Consider the following 19,625-nt stretch of genomic DNA (forward strand, 5'->3'; position numbering starts at 1 on the left):
TAAGTTGTTATATGTTTAAGGATGATATTCCCTGAAGTATGAATGATTTTTTCTTTTTTTTTTATTTTAGTGTCAGAAAAAAGAAGAGTTTATTGAAAGAATTCAAGGATTAGATTTTGATACAAAAGCAGCAGTTGCCGCACATATTCAAGAGGTAATAACATGTATAAGTTTTACAATTTTTAATGAAGTTTATAGGTTGTCTATCACTCAGAATACTAAAAGTCATGGGATAAGCAAGAAGAAAGAAACTAGAGGCATGATTCAAATGATAGATCACCAGCAGTTAGTGAAAAAGCCAAGTGAGAGCACAAAGCTCTGAGTTCATTCCCTGATTCAAGTACAAAAAATAAAAATAAAATTTTAAAGAAGGGGATAAGAACAAAGATCAAATATAAATAAATACTACCTTTATAAAAGTTATCTCTTCTTCATAATACCTTATGCAGGGTACAGTACTAATTATAACATATTCATTACTTTTATCTGTAAGAACATAGGGAAAGAATGATTTTTGAAGATGAAAGTATGTCTTTATTAGAATTGTGCAGAGTGAATCACATAGAATATGGAAATAGCAGAAAATGGAAGACTACTTGTAATGCAAAACTTCTTAGCAGAGAAATAACATGGTAAAAGTAGTATTGTCATTCCTATAATTTTTTAAATGAATGGGTATAAAATATGTTTTGAATATTTTTTCTTGAATACAGGTAACTAATCATTTGTAGAAAGTCTAGGAAATAATGTATCAAATAATTGGAGTTAAAATAATCTATTTGTTAAAATTTGTTTTAAGCTGAGTATCTACAGTTTCCCACCTGTAATCCTCCCTACTCAGGAGGCTGAGACCTGAAGAATCAAGGTTTGAAGCCAGTCTGGACAGAAAAGGTTGTGAGACTCCATCTCCAGTTAACCAACAAAATGCTGGACTATAGGTGTTACTCAAGTGGTACAACACCATTTATGAGCAAACAAGTTAATTTAGTGCCAGGCCTTGAGTAAAAGTCCTGCAATTGGCCAAATAAAAACAAAGAAGAGATGGGAGCATGGATTAAGAAGTATAATAGATAAGCAAGTGCAAGAGCTTGAGTTTGAAGCCCTAGTATCACAAAAATATTAAAAGTTCAATTGCTTTCGTAGGAGTTTTCAGGAACTACTTTTCCATAAGAATGCATTGTTGATGAGAAAATGAGTATTCATTTAAAAATCACATTTAATATAAAATTTTTAGTTTTGTTTTCATCATTAATTTCAAGTGAACTTTCATAGGTTAAATACCATGTTGGCTTTTCATTATATGAAATATATAAATAATAGAGCTAATATTGTACTAAAACAATTGCTTACCTTTCTAAAGGTAACCCACAATCAGGAAAATGTGTTTGATCTGCAATGGATGGAAGTGTCAGATATGTCTCAGGAGGATATAGAACCACTCTTGAAAAATATGGCATTGCATCTGAAAAGACTTATAGATGAGAGAGATGAACATTCAGAGGTTTGAAACATATTTTCATTGTATTATAAAAGTTTGTTTTCTAATAAAATAAACAGTGACTTCAGAAATTTTTCTCAAATTGATACTGTATTTCTTAGCAATAGGTAATACAGTACAGTCTTTCTTGTTATCCATGGAGGATTTGTTCTGAGACCCCCTACAGATACCCAAAGCCTTAAATGTGCAGTCTCTTATATCATATGGTACAGTGTTTGTATATACTACACACAACCTACAAATGTTGTTCTATATACTTGAAGTCATCTCTAGAATTACATATTCTACAAAGTAGTCTGTCATTATAAACAATGTAAATGGTTTGCACATAGTTATTGTTTTGCATTATTTAGGGAATAGTAACAAGAAAAAAATCTATACAGTTCAATGCAAATGCAGGCTTTTTTTCCCTTACATATTTTCATTCATACTTGGTTGAATCTGCAAATGTGGAACCCACATGGATATCCAACTGGGAAGTCTTCCTTCCCTTTTTCCCTTCTTCCTTTCCCCTTTCCCTCCCTCCTTTATCTTTCCCCCTTCCTATTCATCTTCCCCTTCCTCTGCCCTTTCCCTTTCCCCTTCTGCTTTCCTCCTTCCCCCACCCATTTTCCTTTCTTCCATTTTTTTCTTAGTAGACCATAGGTAGCAAAAATGATATAGAAGGTCCTCAAATTGCTAATAATAAATAAGGCAAAGTTAGAGTTTCTTTTCTCTTTTTAAATTAGTATTATTCTGATTTTGCTCCTATATATTTTGCAGTTTGTTCCCACAGTTTGTCCCCCACAGTTCTGGCAATAGTATACATTGTAAAATTGAAAATACAGTTGATACAGTGGAAAAACCATTGCTTTAAAGCATAAGAATTTGCTTCTGGCTAATTTTGTAGTTTTATTGCCACATTTTGATGTAGGAAAAAAAGTAAGTATGAAGAAAAGGAGAATAACAGGTGTTTGGAATAAAATGTCCCAGAGATCTCAAATTTTTGTAGTATGATGAAGTGTGATCTATAAAAAGAGAATTATTATAAGCTCTTTAAAACAGAACATTGCTTTGTAAAAAATAAAATTAGACTGAATTTTTTGTACTCTCTCAAAGCAGCTTATGATTTTAGAACAGTTTAGACTTTAGTGCATGCAGTACTAATGTTATCTTAAAAGAATACCAAAGTATTCTGTCATTCAAGTGAACATATATCTTTTTTCTACATATTTTCATTGTTATTATAAAGGTGATATGTAGAAGGGATACTGTTTCATAAATAAGGTAATGAGTACATTTCTTTTTGGACAGTGTTATTCCTTTCTTCTCTCCCAGTTTTTCCCTCCCATCCCTGCCCATGAGTTGTATAGTTCATTTTCAGCATAGTGGCTACTGAGTACCACTGTTCTTTTTACATGTGAGAGACAATTTTGAGGTTGTTTATAGAGACTGTATGATTGCTTTTGGGACCAATGAAAGTCTACATAGAGGAAATTGCACATATCTCTATGGAGCCTTTTACTTCTGATGAGAATTTTCAATTTTACTTCAGGTACCAAAACAAAAGAAAATACAGGAAATGAATTAAGAGAAATTTTAGAGCAAAAATTAAAATTTTAATGGGTGAGTAGATCAAAGAAAGAAAAGAGATGAACTAGGAAAAAATTCCTTAGTGTGTAACAGACTTTTCCTGAAATGCTTTTAAATCATTTTATTTTTTAATGGGATTTTTTTTTTCTTCCAGTTTTGGGCCTTGGACTCAGGGCTTGAGCACTGTCCCTGGTTTCTTTTTGCTCAAGGCTCACACTCTACCACTTGAGCCACAGCACCACTTCTGTCTGTTTTCTATATGTGTGGTGCTGAGGAATCGAACCCAGGGCTTCATGTATATGAGGCCAGCAATCTTTGCCACTAGGCCATATTCCCAGCCCTTTAATGGGATTTTTTATATGTTAAAGTCAACTTTGTATTAAAATATCTCTTAATACATATTCCTATTACACTTTCTATGTGATACAATTTTTGGAAGATAATAATTCAGTTTTAAATAAAGGCTTGTTCCTTAATGAATTAGTTATAGTATTAATTTTTAAGTTATCTTTAAGTATTTGTACATAGGTGTTATGTCTTCATTTGACTTTGGTGTCTTTACTGATGGCTCTATTACGGAGAACATTCTTTGATTTATATTGCAATTTTTAAAATGTGTTACAATAATGTCATACAGCTTCTGAGAAATTACTTTTTAAAACCTTTGATTTGGGGGCTGGGAATGTGGCCTCATGGTAGAGTGCTTGCCTAGCATACATGAAGCCCTGGGTTCAATTCCTTAGCACCAAATATACAGAAAAAGCTAGAAGTGGTGCTGTGGCTCAAATGGAGGAGTGCTAGCCTTGAGCAAAAAGAAGCCAGGGACAGTGCTCATACCCCGAGTCCAAGCCCCAGGACTGGCAAAAATAGAAAAACACCTTTGCTTTGCTTTTATATGACTGATGGGCATGTGTAAATTGCTTTATCTTATTTACATGAAGCGATAAATACAAGATAATCAAGATACTTGTCATATGTGACTGCAAAATCTAAAAGGAATATGAAGCACTGTAGTATGATTGTAGTATGATCCTTCGAGAATATACTATCCTTGTCCAATTAAGCATTTTTGTTACATTAATATTTGTAACAGGGAAAATAAGCTCCTTTTTCAGCTATTTGTGAAACAAGTTTTAAGCTGTTTTAAATCCATTTCTTTGGGGAATGGTTTCCTCAAATTTGAGCCAATGGACAATGAGAAAAAGGTTTAGTGGGGCTGGGAATGTGGCCTAGTGGTAAAGTGCTCGCCTTGTATACATGAATCCCTGGGTTCGATTCCTCAGCACCCCATATATAGAAAAAAGCCGGAGGTGGTGCTGTGGCTCAAGTGGTAGAGTGCTAGCCTTGAGGAAAAAGCCAGGGATAGTGTTCAGGCCCTGAGTTCAAGCCCCAGGACTGGCAAAAAAAAAAAAAAAAAAAAAGATAAGTAAAAGGTTTAGATATGATGGTATGTATCTGTAATCCCAGCTACTTGGGAGAGGGAGATTGAGAGGATCAAGATAAGAGGTCAGCTCAGACAAAAAGTTATTAGCAAGACCCATCTTAAACCAACAGCCCAGATATGGTGACTTATGCCTGTGATTTTGGCTACATGGGAAGCACAGGTAGGAAGATTGCAATCTAAGGCCAACCCAAAGCAAAAATGCCAATTCCTTATCTGAATAATAACCAAAAATAAAGAAGGCTAGAGGCATAATTCAAGTGCCTATCCCCTGAGCTCAAACCTTAGTTCTTAAAAAAATTTCTATATGCATAAAAAAGAACTACACATTTAAATATAGTATATAATATGTAAATATAACAATTCTATATCCTTCTGTTAGGTTAAAACAAGTTCTTATTTAGGTTAAGTCTTAACTTTCTTTCCTGTTGTTTTTTTTCAAGCTGTGCATATTCCTTCAGTCCATTCCTTTTAACTAAATAGGAGATTTTTTTTTTCCAGTCCTGAGGCTTGAACTCAGGGCCTGAGCACTGTCCCTGGCTTCCTTTTGCTCAAGGCTAGCACTCTGCCAACTTGAGCCACAGCGCCCACTTCTGGCTTTTTCTGTGTATGTTGTATTGAGGAATTGAACCTAGGGCTTCATGTATACAAGTCAAGCACTCTTGCCACTAGGCCATATTCCCAGCCCCCAAATAGGAGATTTTAATAAATTTGAAGTATTTTAAAATTTATGAATCTTCTTATTGTCTCTGTTTTAAGCCAGACTTTGTGCTACAAGCTTTACATACTCTTGTCTTTTTGAATTTTCATGATAACCATAATTGGGCTCAGAGAAGTTGAATATAGTAATGTTGAACCTCTAAATCAAATGCTTGTGTTCTTAACCTGTCTAAATCTGATTTAGAATACATTTCTAATTATTTTTCTTAATGAGTTCTACAAGTCAAATAAATAGACCACTTGCATTTTTGTCCTTACCATTTATATATATTTTATGTTCATTCTTCAAACACATCTAATGAACACTTGCTTTTTGCAAGATCTTCGCTAAAGTGATTAGAACAACAAACTGCCAAACTTTCAAAAAAGAATGAAAGACTTTTACTCTCTAGTAAAGGAATTCTAGCTAGGAAGTCTAAAAATATATATACAAAAAAAAATGAGATGTTGTCAGATAGTGGCCTGGTGCTATTAAAATAAAAAGTAACAGTGACACTTGTGAGACTATTTGTTGTTCCAGACTAACTAGGAATCTAAAGTAGCTAAAAATATTCTCTTTGGGCAAGAGAAAAGTAATTGTGTGATTAAAAGTTCAAGTGTAGGTATGGTGACATATGAGCAAGGATAGTAAAGGAGACAGGCATGTCACAAATGAAAAAATGGTTCTTTACTGAGAAGCCTGCATATATTAAGTAGTGGATATATGAGGACAGGAACTGAGGGATCATCTTTAGATGTCATTGAGTGTGTTTTTTTTTTCTTCTTTTGGTACTAGTACCAGGATTTGAAGTCAGTGCCTTATATTTGTGTTTGTCTATTTTGCTCAGTGCTGGTGCTCTACCACTTGAGCCATGCTTCCAATTCTGTATTTTGCTGATTAATTGGAGATTAAAAGTCCCATAGAGGGGGCTGGGAATATGGCCTAGTGGAAAGAGTGCTTGACTCGCAATACAGGAAGTCATGGGTTCGATTCCCCAGCACCACACATATAGAAAATGGCCAGAAGTGGCACTGTGGCTCAAGTGGCAGAGTGCTAGCCTTAAGCAAAAAGAAACCAGGGACAGTGCTCAGCCCTGAGTCCAAGGCCCAGGACTGGCCAAAAAAAAAACAAAAAGTCTCACAGACTTTTCTGCCTGGACTGGCTTCAAATTGTGATTTTTCAGATCTTGGCCTCCTGAATAGGTAATATTAAAGATGTAAGCCACCATTTGCCCAGCTCCTCCTTAGGCTTATCAACATGCACTCATGAATCTATAAAAGCAATAGTTTGCAAGGAAGAAGATATACCTTGATACAGGTACTCAAATGTATTCCAAAGATAAACATGTAAATTCTAATAGATGGTTAAAACAAACAAACAAAAAATAAGTAATGCTTTAGTACATGACCTGGTGAGAAATAAAGGTTCTTAGTTTATGATCCAAAGGAAGTAACCAACTCATTTTGGGTGGAGTAGTAGAACATTTGAAATTACAGTAGAAGATAAATCCTGTTTGCTTGAGAGATTTGAGTGAAAAATATTTAGATAATTCACCAGTTAAAAAATTGGAAGAATAAAGAAAATGATAGTAAGGGATATATTATTTAAAATACAGATTTATGAAAAAAGAAAAGGAGACTTCATGGAGGGCCTTCGGAGAACATTATATAGGAAGCTTTGAGATGGAAAGCAGATTATTTTGAAATAGAACATAGGATATAGAGTTGAGACTAGCCTGGAGTCTCTCAGCATTGCTACTAGCCAATTGTATAATTATAAATGAATCCATCTTGGTACCTCTGAGGTCTTATTCCCTCTAGCAGTTAGTTTTTCATGAATTACAAAATTTTAGAGTAGTAGTGTCCAATTCTGTCCTGATGGCAAGATTTTATATCTTGGGGTAGCTCAGTAGTATATGTATCATGTACTTGAAGTGTGGCTGTTGTGACTAGAGAGCTGACTTTTTACTTAAAATTTTTTTTAATTAAATAACCACCCATGCTACTGGCTATTAAATTGGATAGCACACTTCTAGACAGATCACTGTGAGAGTTGTTTCCTTTCCTGTATCGAGTCTTTTATGCCTAATAGTTACTGTCTAATCTAGATGGGTTTTTTGGTTGTTGTTTTTGTTTTTCTTTGTCATGATTGATTTCTTTTGCTGAAAAAAACGGAAAGGGAAAAACACAAAGCCTTGTTCTTATGCTATCTACTAAATAGCTTATGTGTGAACTACTGAATGAAACTTAAAATGGCAGCTAAGCCAGTGGCTCACATCTGTAATCCTAGCTACTTAGGAGGCTGAGATCTGAGCATCAAGGTTTGAAGCGAGCACAGGGAGGAAAGCTTGTAAGATTTTTATCAATTAACAAGAAAAATATAGGAAGTAGAGCTGTGGCTTGAATGGTCCAGAAATAGCCTTGAGCATACAAGCTCAGGAACAGTTCCCAGGCCCTGAGTTCAAGCCACAGGACTGGCACAAAAGAAAAGAACAGAAAAAAGCAACTAAATATGGTAAAGTTTTAAGATACTTTTGACCAATGAATTTTTCTTGATATATTGTATATTATAATACTTAGAGCCCGTGAATAATGTTAATGTAGAATACTAAAAGTGATATAGAATATAGAATACTAAAAGTGATTTTGTGTTTATTTTTGCAATTTTTAGACTATCGTAGAACTCTCTGAAGAGCGAGATGGACTTCATTTTCTACCCCATGGCACTTCATCTGCACAGTCACCCTGTGGTTCTCCAGGCATGAAGCGAACAGAAAGTCGACAGCATCTGTCAGTGGAACTGGCAGATGCTAAGGCTAAGATAAGAAGGCTTAGGCAGGAACTGTAAGTTGCTGATTTTCAAGATTCATAAATCACAAAAGTGACATAAACAATATGTTTAGGCTTATAGACTATATCGATCAATGGACCTATATTAAGTTTTCACTTGTATTTGTTAAAATGAGAAAAATAAGCCAGAGAAAAGTGACACACCACTGTAAGCCTAGCTACTCAGAAAGCTGAGAGCTGAGGATAGTGGTTTGAAGCCAGCCCAGGCTCAGTTAAGCACCAAAAGACTATAAATGGAGCTGTGGCCCAAATGGTAGAGTACCATCTTTTAGTGACAAAGCTAAGGGACAGTGACTAGATGAGTTTAAGCCCCAGTACCAGAACAAAAAAAGGAAACAAATTTTTCTTAACACCAGTTTTTATCAACTTAAAGAATACTTTTTATTTTAGTTATATCCTTCCTATCTTTCTGTGTTAAAATTTCTTTTACGGAAACAAAATTGTATCCTTCCTTGGCAAATTGTTGGGCTTATTATTTTTTTATATTCCTTGAAATTCATAATACTGGGAACCACTGACATAAATCAGTAAGTTCAGCTTTTTAAAAAATTAATGGTTTTGAAAGACTAAATTGCTAGTATATAATACAAAAATAATTTTGTAAATTAATTTTGTATCTTCTACATTAAGTATTTGAAATGTGTAAGTCTACTAAGTAAAATAGTCACATTTAGTCTTCATAAAATTATTCAACTTTCTAAGATGTAAATACAAAATTCTAAAATACAAATGTTACACATGAGATATTCCCTAGTAAACCATAGCAAAACTATAACCATTCTCTGCTGGATATCTTGAATTGTGTATTTTAGGAAGAACAAAGAATTTTTGTTTTAGGAACTTTTTTCTCATTTTGGCTTTTCTGGAACTTAAGCTTGTAGATTTTAAACTTAAAATCACAATATTTCTATTATATTTATTTACTGATTATTTAATGTAGTTAAAGTAAATTGAATATGCAAGGTAGAAGAAATATTATTCTACAGGAAAATTTAAAAAAAAAAAACAGCTTTCATTTGTGGATGTCTGCATTATTATGTGTCTATTGAAGTGAACACGCCCAGGATATTCTACAAACAGCTGCACCAGGAAAATTAGGGAAGAGATTGCTGTTATTAGTTTGACTGGCAGTTAATGGATAGGCTAAACAGTGAACACTAGTTCTTTGCATATAATTTAGCACAATCTTCTCCAGTCTTTAGATAAAGCATGCAATTAGAACTACAGTCATGGCTGTGAATCTGTTTAACAATTTGCATTTTGTTAGAACTTAATTCTCCAATAAAAATTACTTAGCTATGAAGTATATTAAAATTCCAAACAACTTGAATGGACTGGCAAAATTTGGTTTCATAATGTACTGATTAGAAAATGGAAATAAATGTTTTTAATGAATAAATCAATATGCTAGATAAAGCAAGTATTCCTAGTAACTATCACTTCATCCAGTATCGTCTAATATCTTTATTGTTCCTTGAATATGTTACATTCATGGGTTTATTATACTAACATTAGTTGCTAGTCTTGTTACTGGGATAGATTTTGATTAAAAAGAAAGCATGATCGACAAACGTAATTCAGGTTTCTTTATAGTAGGAAAGTATGCAACAAATAATTGTAATTAGAATGTGAAAGTTAACTATACTTATTTTGGGGGGTTGTGCAACAGAATATAATTGCTTTTCTTATAAACATTCAGAGTAAAAGTGTAATTTATGATTTAAATGGAAGAAATAATTTCTTGTTAATTTCATTTTATGCAGTAGTTAACACTATCAAAAGCCTCTTTAATAATTTTTTTCCATCAATTCCATATTTTAAAATTTTCTTTCATGTATTTATTCTTTTAAAAAATAGCCTTATTTTGCTATGATTAGGTTTGTTTGATTTTTGCTGTTACTAGAAATTGAAGTCAGACTCAAGCTTGCTCAGCTCGCTTGCTTGAGCTGACAATCTACCACTTGAGCCACACCTCCAGTCCAAAAATCCATCCTTTTAAAGTATATAATTAGATAGCTTTTAGATTATTAATGGAGTCAAGCAAACATTGCACAATAAAGACATTTTTATTTTAAAAACATTTTCAAAATAAACTCATTCTATCCCTTGTGCCCTTAGCTCCTATAATAACTAACATATGTTTTTATTTATGTGAGTTGGTCTGTTCTGGCCATTGCATTTAAATGGGATTATATAATACGTTGGTTTCTATCACTGACTTAATTTAGCATAATATTCTCCAGGTCCATCCATGTTATAGTAGCTATTGGTTAAGGTACCAAATAATATTTTATGGGCAAATAATATTCCATTGTGTGGATAGACTACATTTAAATTTTTCATTTCATCAGATGATAGGCATTTGAATTATTCCCATTTTAAGCTATTGTAAATACTGCTGCATATCTTTTAGCCTTATTTTCAATATTGCTTAAAAAATAATTGGTTGAATGCTTAAAAAATAATTGGCTTGCCAGATACTAGTGGCTCATACCTGTAATCCTAGCTACTCAGGAGGTTGTGATGATGGTCTTGGTTTGAAGCCAGCCCAGGTAGGAAAGTCTGTGAGACTCTTTATCTCCAGTTAGCAATGTAAAAAGTCAGAAGTGGAGGTGTGGCTCAAATGACAAAGCATTAATATTGAGCAAAAAAGTTCAGGGAAGGTGCCCACATCTCAGTTCAAGCCTCAGGTCTGGCAAAAAAAAAAAAAAAAAAAAAACAATAATTTTTAAAATAGTCAATAATCCTAAAAGGAACATTGGCAAGAAATGTTATTAATGTATTAGTCCTAAAAGTAATAGTTTTTTATTTAAACACCAGTTGTCCATTAAAAAGTTAGGAATAAGATGAGTTAATTAGTCACAAAGTAAGAAATTTGAATACCACAAACATGGAAAACCCAATTAGTATTTTCTTGTATTCAAGAAATGAAAATTAGTATGATTTTTCCCAAGTCCTCCTATTTCCTTGCAAATGGGGCAATGTTATTCTTTCTGATAGAGGCATAGAATTCCGTTTTATATATGTACCACATTTTCTTGATCTACTGATCTACTGAGGGGCATCTGGGTGGGTTCCATATTTTGGCGATGACAAATGACTTCGAAAAAGATCATAAGTGAAGTGAGCCAGACCCAAAGAAACATAGACTATTCCCTCATTGGGAATAATAATTATTATACATCTAGAATAATCCTAGCAGAAAATCACAATAGCTCAGTGTATTCATATGAATACATAAGACGTTGATAAGCAAAATGAACTCCCAAGTTATAGAAACAAGTGCTTTTATCATTGGTGTTGTTATTTTCAACATACCATGTGAAATTATGGCCTTTTTCTTTTGTCTTTCCTTCCCATGGTTTTACCCCTGATATCACTGATTTTAGTACCTTTTATATGTGTACTGGAACTAGGGAAGGGAAAGAAAATACCAAAATTGAGAGACAAAGGATAAAAAGACAAACCAATGTAACAGCAATACTTACAAAAGTATATGGTGTAAACCAACTGTACAACTCATGGGGGGAGGGAAATAAGCAGGGAGGTGGGGGAAAAATGAGGGGGGAAGTAACAAGTTGGATAAGAAATGTATGCACTGCCTTATGTATGAAACTGTAACCACTCTGTACATCACTTTAACAATAAAGAAATGGGGAAAAAAAAGAAAAAAAAGAAATGCAAATTAGAAGATTGAGATTCCATCTCACCCCAGTAAGAATGTCATATATCAAGAAAACTAACAATAACAGTTGTTGGAGGGGATGTAGCCAAAAGGGAACCCTACTTCATTGTTGGTGAGAATGTAAACTGGTTCAGCCACTCTGGCAAGCAGTATGGAGATTCCTCAGAAGGCTAAATATAGAACTCCCCTATGACCCAGGAACCCCACTTTTGGGTATTTATCCAAAAAACCACAAACAAAATCACAATAAAGCCACCAGCACAACAATGTTCATTGCAGCACAATTTGTCATAGCGAGAATCTGGAACCAACCCAGATGCCCCTCCATAGACGAATGGATCAGGAAAATGTGGTACATATACACAATGGAATTTTATGCCTCTATCAGAAAGAATGACATTGCCCCATTTGTAAGGAAATGGAAGGACTTGGAAAAAATTATACTAAGTGAAGTGAGCCAGACCCAAAGAAACATGGACTCTATGGTCTCCCTTATTGGGAATAATTAGCACAGGATTAGGCAAGCCACAGCAGAGGATCACAAGAGCCCAATAGCTATACCCTTATGTTCACATAAGATGATGCCAAGTGAAATGAACTCCATTTTATGGAAATGATTGTTAGATCACAGTTGTAACTACTTTCAACATCCCATGTGTATCTGTAGTTTATACTGTTGATGCTGTTCTTGTATCACCTTCTTGGATTGTATCTACACTATCTCTGTAATCTTAACTGAGTATATTGGAAACCGTGTATACTGGTATTAGAATTAGGAAATTGAGAGGGAATACCAAAATTGAGAGATAAAGGGTAAATTAAGAGAAACAACAACAAAAGCAATACTTGCAAAACTGTATGGTGTACGCGAACTGAACACCTCAGGGGGGGGAAGGGGGAGGGGGAGGGGGTATGAGGGACAAGGTAACAAACAGTACAAGAAATGTATCCAATGCCTAACGTAGGAAACTGTAACCTCTCTGTACATCAGTTTTATAATAAAAAATTTAAAAAAAAGAAATGCAAATTAGAAGCCAGGAACTGGTTGCTCAAGCTTGTAATCCTACCTACTCAGAAGGCTGGTATTGAGGATTATGATTTGAAGCTAGCCTGAGCAGGAACATCTGACAGATTCTTACCTCCAATAAGCCACCAAAATGCCAGAAGTGTAGTTGTGGCTAAAGTGGTAGAGAGCTACCCTTGAACACAAAACTCAGGGACAATGCCCAGGCCCTGAGTTGAATCCCAGGACTAGCACCAAAACAAAAGGTAAAAAGGAAGGAAAAGAAAAGAAATACAAATGAGAACATTAACAGCATTTTTCGTTTTTTTTGTAAAGATAACTTTGTTCTCTGCTGCTTAATGATCTTTCTGGAGAGTGGTTTATATATCAAATACATTTGAACCTGCAGTGTACTTTTAGGATGATGTCCTAATATATGCAACATTTCATGTATAGCAAGTTTTATTCCAAAGCATATTACCCACCTAGATGCATTGGTTCCTCACTCAAGGAGATACTTCAGTATTAAAACATATGGTTCTGAAGAAGAGGAAGTATACAAGATGTCAACAATAGGTTGCTTATTCAATAACCTTTTATTATTGAAAAATGATGGAAAATCGAGTTAGTATTTCTTTGAGGAGATTGGCTCTGAAGGGGAAATAGGAAAATGAGAATTAGAAGTAAATTAGATCAAAAAGAAAAAAAAGCATGAGTATATTTGTTTTGTTTTGTTTTTTTCCACTCCTGGGTGTTGAACTCAGGGCCTGAGCACTGTCCCTGGCTTCTTTTTGCTCAAGGCTAGCATTCTGCCACTTGAGCCACAGCGCCACTTCCGGCTTTTTCTATATATGTGGTGCTGAAGAATTGAACCCGGGCTTCATGTATATAAGATGATCACTTTACCACTAGACCATATTCCCAGCCCCAAATTTTGCCTTGTTTTGTTCTTATAAAAATATATTTGTATTAAAAAGTATACTATGCTTCTATAAGCTACAAGATAGAAACCAATAAAAAGTAAAGTTTTATCTGTGTGACAAATAGTAAATGTACAATTCTTTTAACTCAGTATATGTGTTAAAGACCTTTGGGGAGAAAGATGAAAGATAAGAGAAAAGGGCTGGGAATATGGCCTAGTGGTAAGAGTGCTCACCTTGTATACATGAAGCCCTGGGTTCGATTCCTCAGCACCACATATATAGAAAAAGGCCAGAAGTGGCGCTGTGGCTCAAGAGCTAGAGTGCTAGCCTTGAGCAAAAAGAAGCCAGGGACAGCACTCAGGCCCTGAGTCCATGCCCCAGGACTGGCAACAAAAACAAAATAAATAAAAATAAATTTAAAAAAGAAAGAAAGATAAGAGAAAAACTATATAATGAAGTATGAGGACATTGATCGTTGAAGTTATTACCCTTTCAACAACATGGCAGTGATGGCAATGGAAAGTTGCTGATATCTATTTATATACATACCTTAGTTTTTTCTCCTCTGAGTTACAGTTATGGTTAATACTGTATTCAATTAGCTATTCAGTAATGATAGTACATTTACATTAATGCAGATAAGGAAAATAATTTATTAAGTATTGAGGTTTATCTTTAATAAATATGTTTTTGTGCTTCAGGGAGGAAAAGACTGAACAGTTGTTGGACTGCAAACAAGAACTTGAACAAATGGAAGTAGAATTTAAAAGGCTACAACAAGAGGTTTGTACCTCTAACTGTTATCATATAGGACCCTCAAGTAATTGGAAATTGTGGGGTTTTTTTCCTTCTAATTTATAACCTTGACCTCAATACTTCATATAAGTAAATGAGGTAATTGAGGCTTACAGTTGATGACTTTTTCCGTGTTTCTCTCACAAAAATGTTAGAGTGAAAACTAGAAATTAAGGTCTTTGGATTTTTATTTCTGCTCTAAACTTTGCTAAGTTTCAAAAGATACTCTTGGGACTGGGGCAATTCCAAATCTGTCTTTTTCGTTTTGTTGGTTTTTTTTTTTTGCCAGTCCTGGGGCTTGAACTCAGGGCCTGGGCACTGTCCCTGGCTTCTTTTTGCTCAAGGCTAGCACTATACCACTTGAGCCACAGCACCACTTCTGGCTTTTTTTCTATATATGTGGTGCTGAGGAATCAAACTCAGGGCTTCATGTATATGAGGCAAACACTTTACTACTAGGCCATATTCCCAGCCCCAAGTCTGTCTTGTTTGAGTATTTCACTTTTGTGGCTTGGAAACTAGAACAACTGTATGTATTGTGAATTGTGCTATTTATGTTATTTCCCTGGGTCTCTGATTACTCAAGATACACGATGTTTTAACTTATGTATGTGGGAATGCTTTTTAAATTTTGACTCTTTGCTTATTAAATAGATCAAAACTTCTAGTTTACTTAAAAAAGTTGAAAGAGTAATATTAAAAGCATCATTGTATGTTTATATTTAGAACATGAATTTGCTTTCGGATGCTCGTTCTGCTAGAATGTACCGAGATGAATTGGATGCACTTCGAGAGAAGGCAGTAAGAGTTGATAAACTTGAAAGTGAAGTCAGTAGATATAAAGAGAGACTACATGATATTGAATTTTATAAAGCAAGAGTTGAGGTATGTTGTTAATGATTCACCATATTTTCTTTCCTTAAAAGTGCTAATGAGTGGATGGGAATGTGGCTTAGTGGTAGAGTGCTTGTCTAGCATGCATGAAGTCCTGGGTTTGGTCCCTCAGTACCACATAAACAGAAAAGGGTGGAAGTGGCACTGTGACTCTAGTGGTAGAGTACTAGCCTTAAGCAGAAGAAGCTCAGGGACAGCGCCCAGGTCCTGAGTTCAAGCCTTTGGACTGGGGGAAAAAAGTGCTAATGACTTTCAAAATGTACTTAATAAACAGGAATTATTTCATAAAAATGTTTCATTGTTTGTTTGGATACTAGGGCTTGAACTTAAGGCTTCATGCTTTTATTCAGCTTTCTTGCTCACAGTGGTGCTGTCCCTCTTGAGCCGTACTTCCATCATTGTATTGGTTATTGGACATGGAGTCTAGCAGCCTTTTCTGCCTGAGCTGGCTTTGAGCCTTAGTCTTCCAGATGTCAGCATGAGCCACTGTTGCTGGATTTTAAACAAGGATTTTTTTTAAATGAGAGGAAGAAATAAATGATAAATCAGAATTATTACTTAGACTTTCACAAATTGATTTTTTTTTTTTTTTTTGCCAGTACTGGGGCTAGAACTCAGGGCCTGAGCACTGTCCCTGGCTTCTTTTTGCTCAAGGCTTGCACTCTGCCACTTGAGCCACAGCACCACTTCTGGCCTTTTCTATCTATGTGGTACTGAGGAATTGAACCCAGGGCTTCATGTATATGAGGCAAGCACTCTTGCCACTAGGCCATATTCCCAGCCCACAAATGGATTTTTTTGACATTAGTAATTTATCTAACTCTTTGGTATTCCTTTTTCTTTTTTTCTTTTGTTGTTGGTCATGGTACTTGAACTTGGGGCCTGGGTGCTGGCCCTGAGCTCTATTGCTCAAGGCTTGCACCCTACCACTTTGAACCACAGTGCCACTTCAGTTTTCTGGTAGTTAATTGGGGCTAGCATCGAACCATGGTCCTCAGATCTCAGCCTCCTTAGTAGTCAAGATTACAGGTTTGAACCACTAGCACCTGGTATTCTTTTTTTTTTTTTTATTCCTTTATTTAACATCAGAAGTAGGACAGACTTTCGAAGTCCTTTTGTCTTTGTTAAAATGCTTATTTCTGCTAATCTCAAACTTTTCTACAGATGAGAACATTTCTGACTGCTGTTTAATGAGATTAGAATTATTATCAATAAAAGCTATGTATATGCAAATAAATGAGAAAAAAACAACTCTGAATTGCAATTTAGTGTTACCTGAAGGTGGAGTAAGAATTTTACTGTCCTTTAATCCTTTTTTTTTTTTTTTCTTGTTTAATTTTCTTACTTTTTGTCAACAGAGAGATTTTGGTCAGTCTCAGTATAGGATAAGAAAGCATTATGCAGAATCATTGAAAGCATAAAGATCATTTTAGTGTGAAGTTACCATTAAATAGAAATAATAGTACTGCAATACAAAAGTTACTAATTTTCTGCCAGTTATTTAGATGTTTGTGTGCATGCTATTATTAAGGAGTTCTCATCCATTACTAAGTGACTTAATATACATTTTTTTCTTGATGGTAGTAGCATTTGAACACAGGATCTTACAGTTCCTAGGTACTAGAAACACCTTCATCCCTTTTTGTCCTAGTTATTTTTTGAGTAGGAGCTTGAGTTTTTGCCCAGGTCATCTTTACTTAGATCCTTCATATTTATGTCTCTTGTATAACCAGAATGTTAGGTTTGCACCACAATGTCCATTACTGATTGACTAACTTTTCCCCTTGGCTAGCTTGAAACTGTGTTCTTCCTGATTTCCACTTCTCTAAGCAAGTGGGATTACAGGCCCCTACTTAGTATACTTTTCTAGAGCTGAATGTGTTGGTATACCTATACTTACCTATAATTCCCATACTTATAAGACTAAGGCAAAGAGGATCTTGAGTTTGATATCAGGCTGCATTTCATAGTAAAACGCTACATAAAAGTAAAAACAATATCCTTTTCTCTAGTATTTATAAACCTCAGCATATAACTTAGCAATGTAGAACTGAGAATGTGTCCTCAAATTATACGCAGGCACATTTAAAGGATTTCCTCAAGATTTTTAAAAATTATTCATAGAGTCTTGGTTTATGTGAATCTTAGCTTATGTCTTGGTATTTTACTATAAAAATCTAAAACCCTTGACTTCCAAGTTTTAGCTCAGAATGAAATTTTTACTTCATTTCTGTCTAAGTTAAGCATTCATTCTGTGGGGATTTGTCTTAAATATCTGGAAAACTATTTATACTTCATTCCTTATCCTTTTAAGAGTTTAAATATATTCTTAACAATTTAAGCCTACTACAAATATAGAAGTATTACTCATTCTAAGTACTGGGTATTTTGATTGCATAGTAGCTTAAATTCTGGAGGGTAAATGAATCAAAAAAATACAACTATTTATCTCTTAATAGCTTTACTATTGCATGAAGCTGTTTACAAGACTGGCTTAATGCTTTGGTTCACAATAAAAATGTGTATGTTGCAGAACTTAAAAAAATTAATAGGTGAATTAGCTCATTGTGATTTTTTTAAAACCCTTTCAAAATGATTATAGGAATTAAAAGAAGACAATCAAGTTTTATTAGAAACAAAAACTATGTTGGAAGATCAACTAGAAGGAACTCGAGCTCGTTCTGACAAATTACATGAATTAGAAAAAGAGAATTTACAACTAAAGGCTAAACTGCATGATATGGAAATGGTAAGATTTATGGAGTAAAATTAGTTGTATAGCAACTAAGGAAATTATCTATGACTCATCAGATTTTCCCATAACGAAAAGGATATCTAGAGTTCTTGAGGCTTAACTGAAGAAAGAGTAATAGAGCAGGATAAGTGATGAAGGTACATTGTAAGTATATATGTACATGCCAAAATTAAATCCCCTCTTACAACTACTTGATGCTAATAAAAAATGTGAAGAAAAAGATACATATCTAAATAAATGTTTCCAAGTTGATGTAAGTACATATGTAGAAGTTTCTGTTTCCTTTACATATGACCATTATTTATTAATTTTGTCATGTTTTACCCCATATTATTAAAAGCATAGAAATAAAGCTATTTTGCTAAAACTTAGCACTGGTTAGAACTCTGTTACATCACTAAATCAATATATTGGCTGTGAAGAGGCATTTTTACGATGTCTCCAAAGGTCACTTTAAAAGGATATGACACCCCTGTTAGTATGGATCAGTATTAATTAAACTGAAAATTTTTTTAAGAACTCAAAACTTACTATTCAGTGTCTAATTAATAAAATTTATAAGTAATACAAGAGTGGATAGGAATTGTACTGTTTCTTAGTTTTTGTCTTCTGCTTTCTAATAAAAAGGAACGAGACATGGATAGAAAAAAGATTGAAGAATTAATGGAAGAAAATATGACTTTAGAAATGGCCCAGAAACAAAGTATGGATGAATCATTACATCTTGGCTGGGAGCTGGAACAGATATCCAGAACTAGTGAACTTTCTGAAGGTATTCTCAGTTTTTTCTTACTTAAATAAAGGAATAAATGAAGTATCATTTATGCTTATATTTCTGGATATATTATTACATTTCTTTGTTTTGCTGATATAACTCCAAATGCCAGTGCCTAACCAAATATGATCTCATATAATATGTTGTTTTTATTTTTTTAGTCAATTCCTTAGCATTGTCTTTCTTAAAATTCAATTTTATGAATATAATAACAAGATTTAACTGGCACTATTTCATGTTAGTATTACAAAAGCCTGGAATACCAATATATCAAATTTTGTTTGTTTGTTTTGCCAGTCCTGTGGCTTGGAACTCAAGACCTGAGTCCCTTGGCTTCTTTTTGCTCAAGGCTAGCACTCTACCTCTTGAGCCACAGTACCACTTCCTGCTTTTTCTGTTTATGTGGTACTGAGGAATCAAACCCATGGCTTCATGCAGGCTAGGCAAGACTTTAACACTAAGCCACATTCCCAGCCCTTGATTTCTTTTAGTATAGTCATCTAGTAGTAAGACAGAAAAGTCCTGGTTAGCATTGTTTTTTTTTTACTGTAGATAAACCAGAATGGGAAGTCAGAAACATAGAAGATACTTACATGAGTATTTAGTCAGAAGAAGGTGAAAGATCTTCATGGCTACTTTCATAAATCTAATCATCATTATAGGAGCTTACCTACCAACCAGTCTATTGCTACATGTGATGAAAGACCACCAAATAAAATTTTAACTTTCTGTTCT

At 34.3% G+C, this 19,625-nt stretch overlaps 1 protein-coding gene across 8 annotated transcripts in view; it reads left to right on the top strand.

The window, feature by feature from the left end:
• Ccdc88a (coiled-coil domain containing 88A) overlaps positions 1 to 19,625 on the top strand; it is a 108,869-nt gene that overhangs the window by 38,830 nt on the left and 50,414 nt on the right. For all 8 annotated transcript variants that reach the window (XM_048352899.1, XM_048352901.1, XM_048352903.1 and 5 more), the window contains exons 6-12: positions 71 to 154; positions 1,361 to 1,501; positions 7,882 to 8,054; positions 14,373 to 14,454; positions 15,193 to 15,351; positions 17,963 to 18,109; positions 18,743 to 18,887. In XM_048352899.1, coding sequence (XP_048208856.1) covers positions 71 to 154; positions 1,361 to 1,501; positions 7,882 to 8,054; positions 14,373 to 14,454; positions 15,193 to 15,351; positions 17,963 to 18,109; positions 18,743 to 18,887 — 931 coding nt within the window. The remainder of the gene's footprint in view (positions 1 to 70; positions 155 to 1,360; positions 1,502 to 7,881; positions 8,055 to 14,372; positions 14,455 to 15,192; positions 15,352 to 17,962; positions 18,110 to 18,742; positions 18,888 to 19,625) is intronic.

This window comes from Perognathus longimembris, chromosome 8, assembly GCF_023159225.1.
Source record: "Perognathus longimembris pacificus isolate PPM17 chromosome 8, ASM2315922v1, whole genome shotgun sequence".
In the NCBI taxonomy this organism is placed as follows: Eukaryota; Metazoa; Chordata; class Mammalia; order Rodentia; family Heteromyidae; genus Perognathus; species Perognathus longimembris.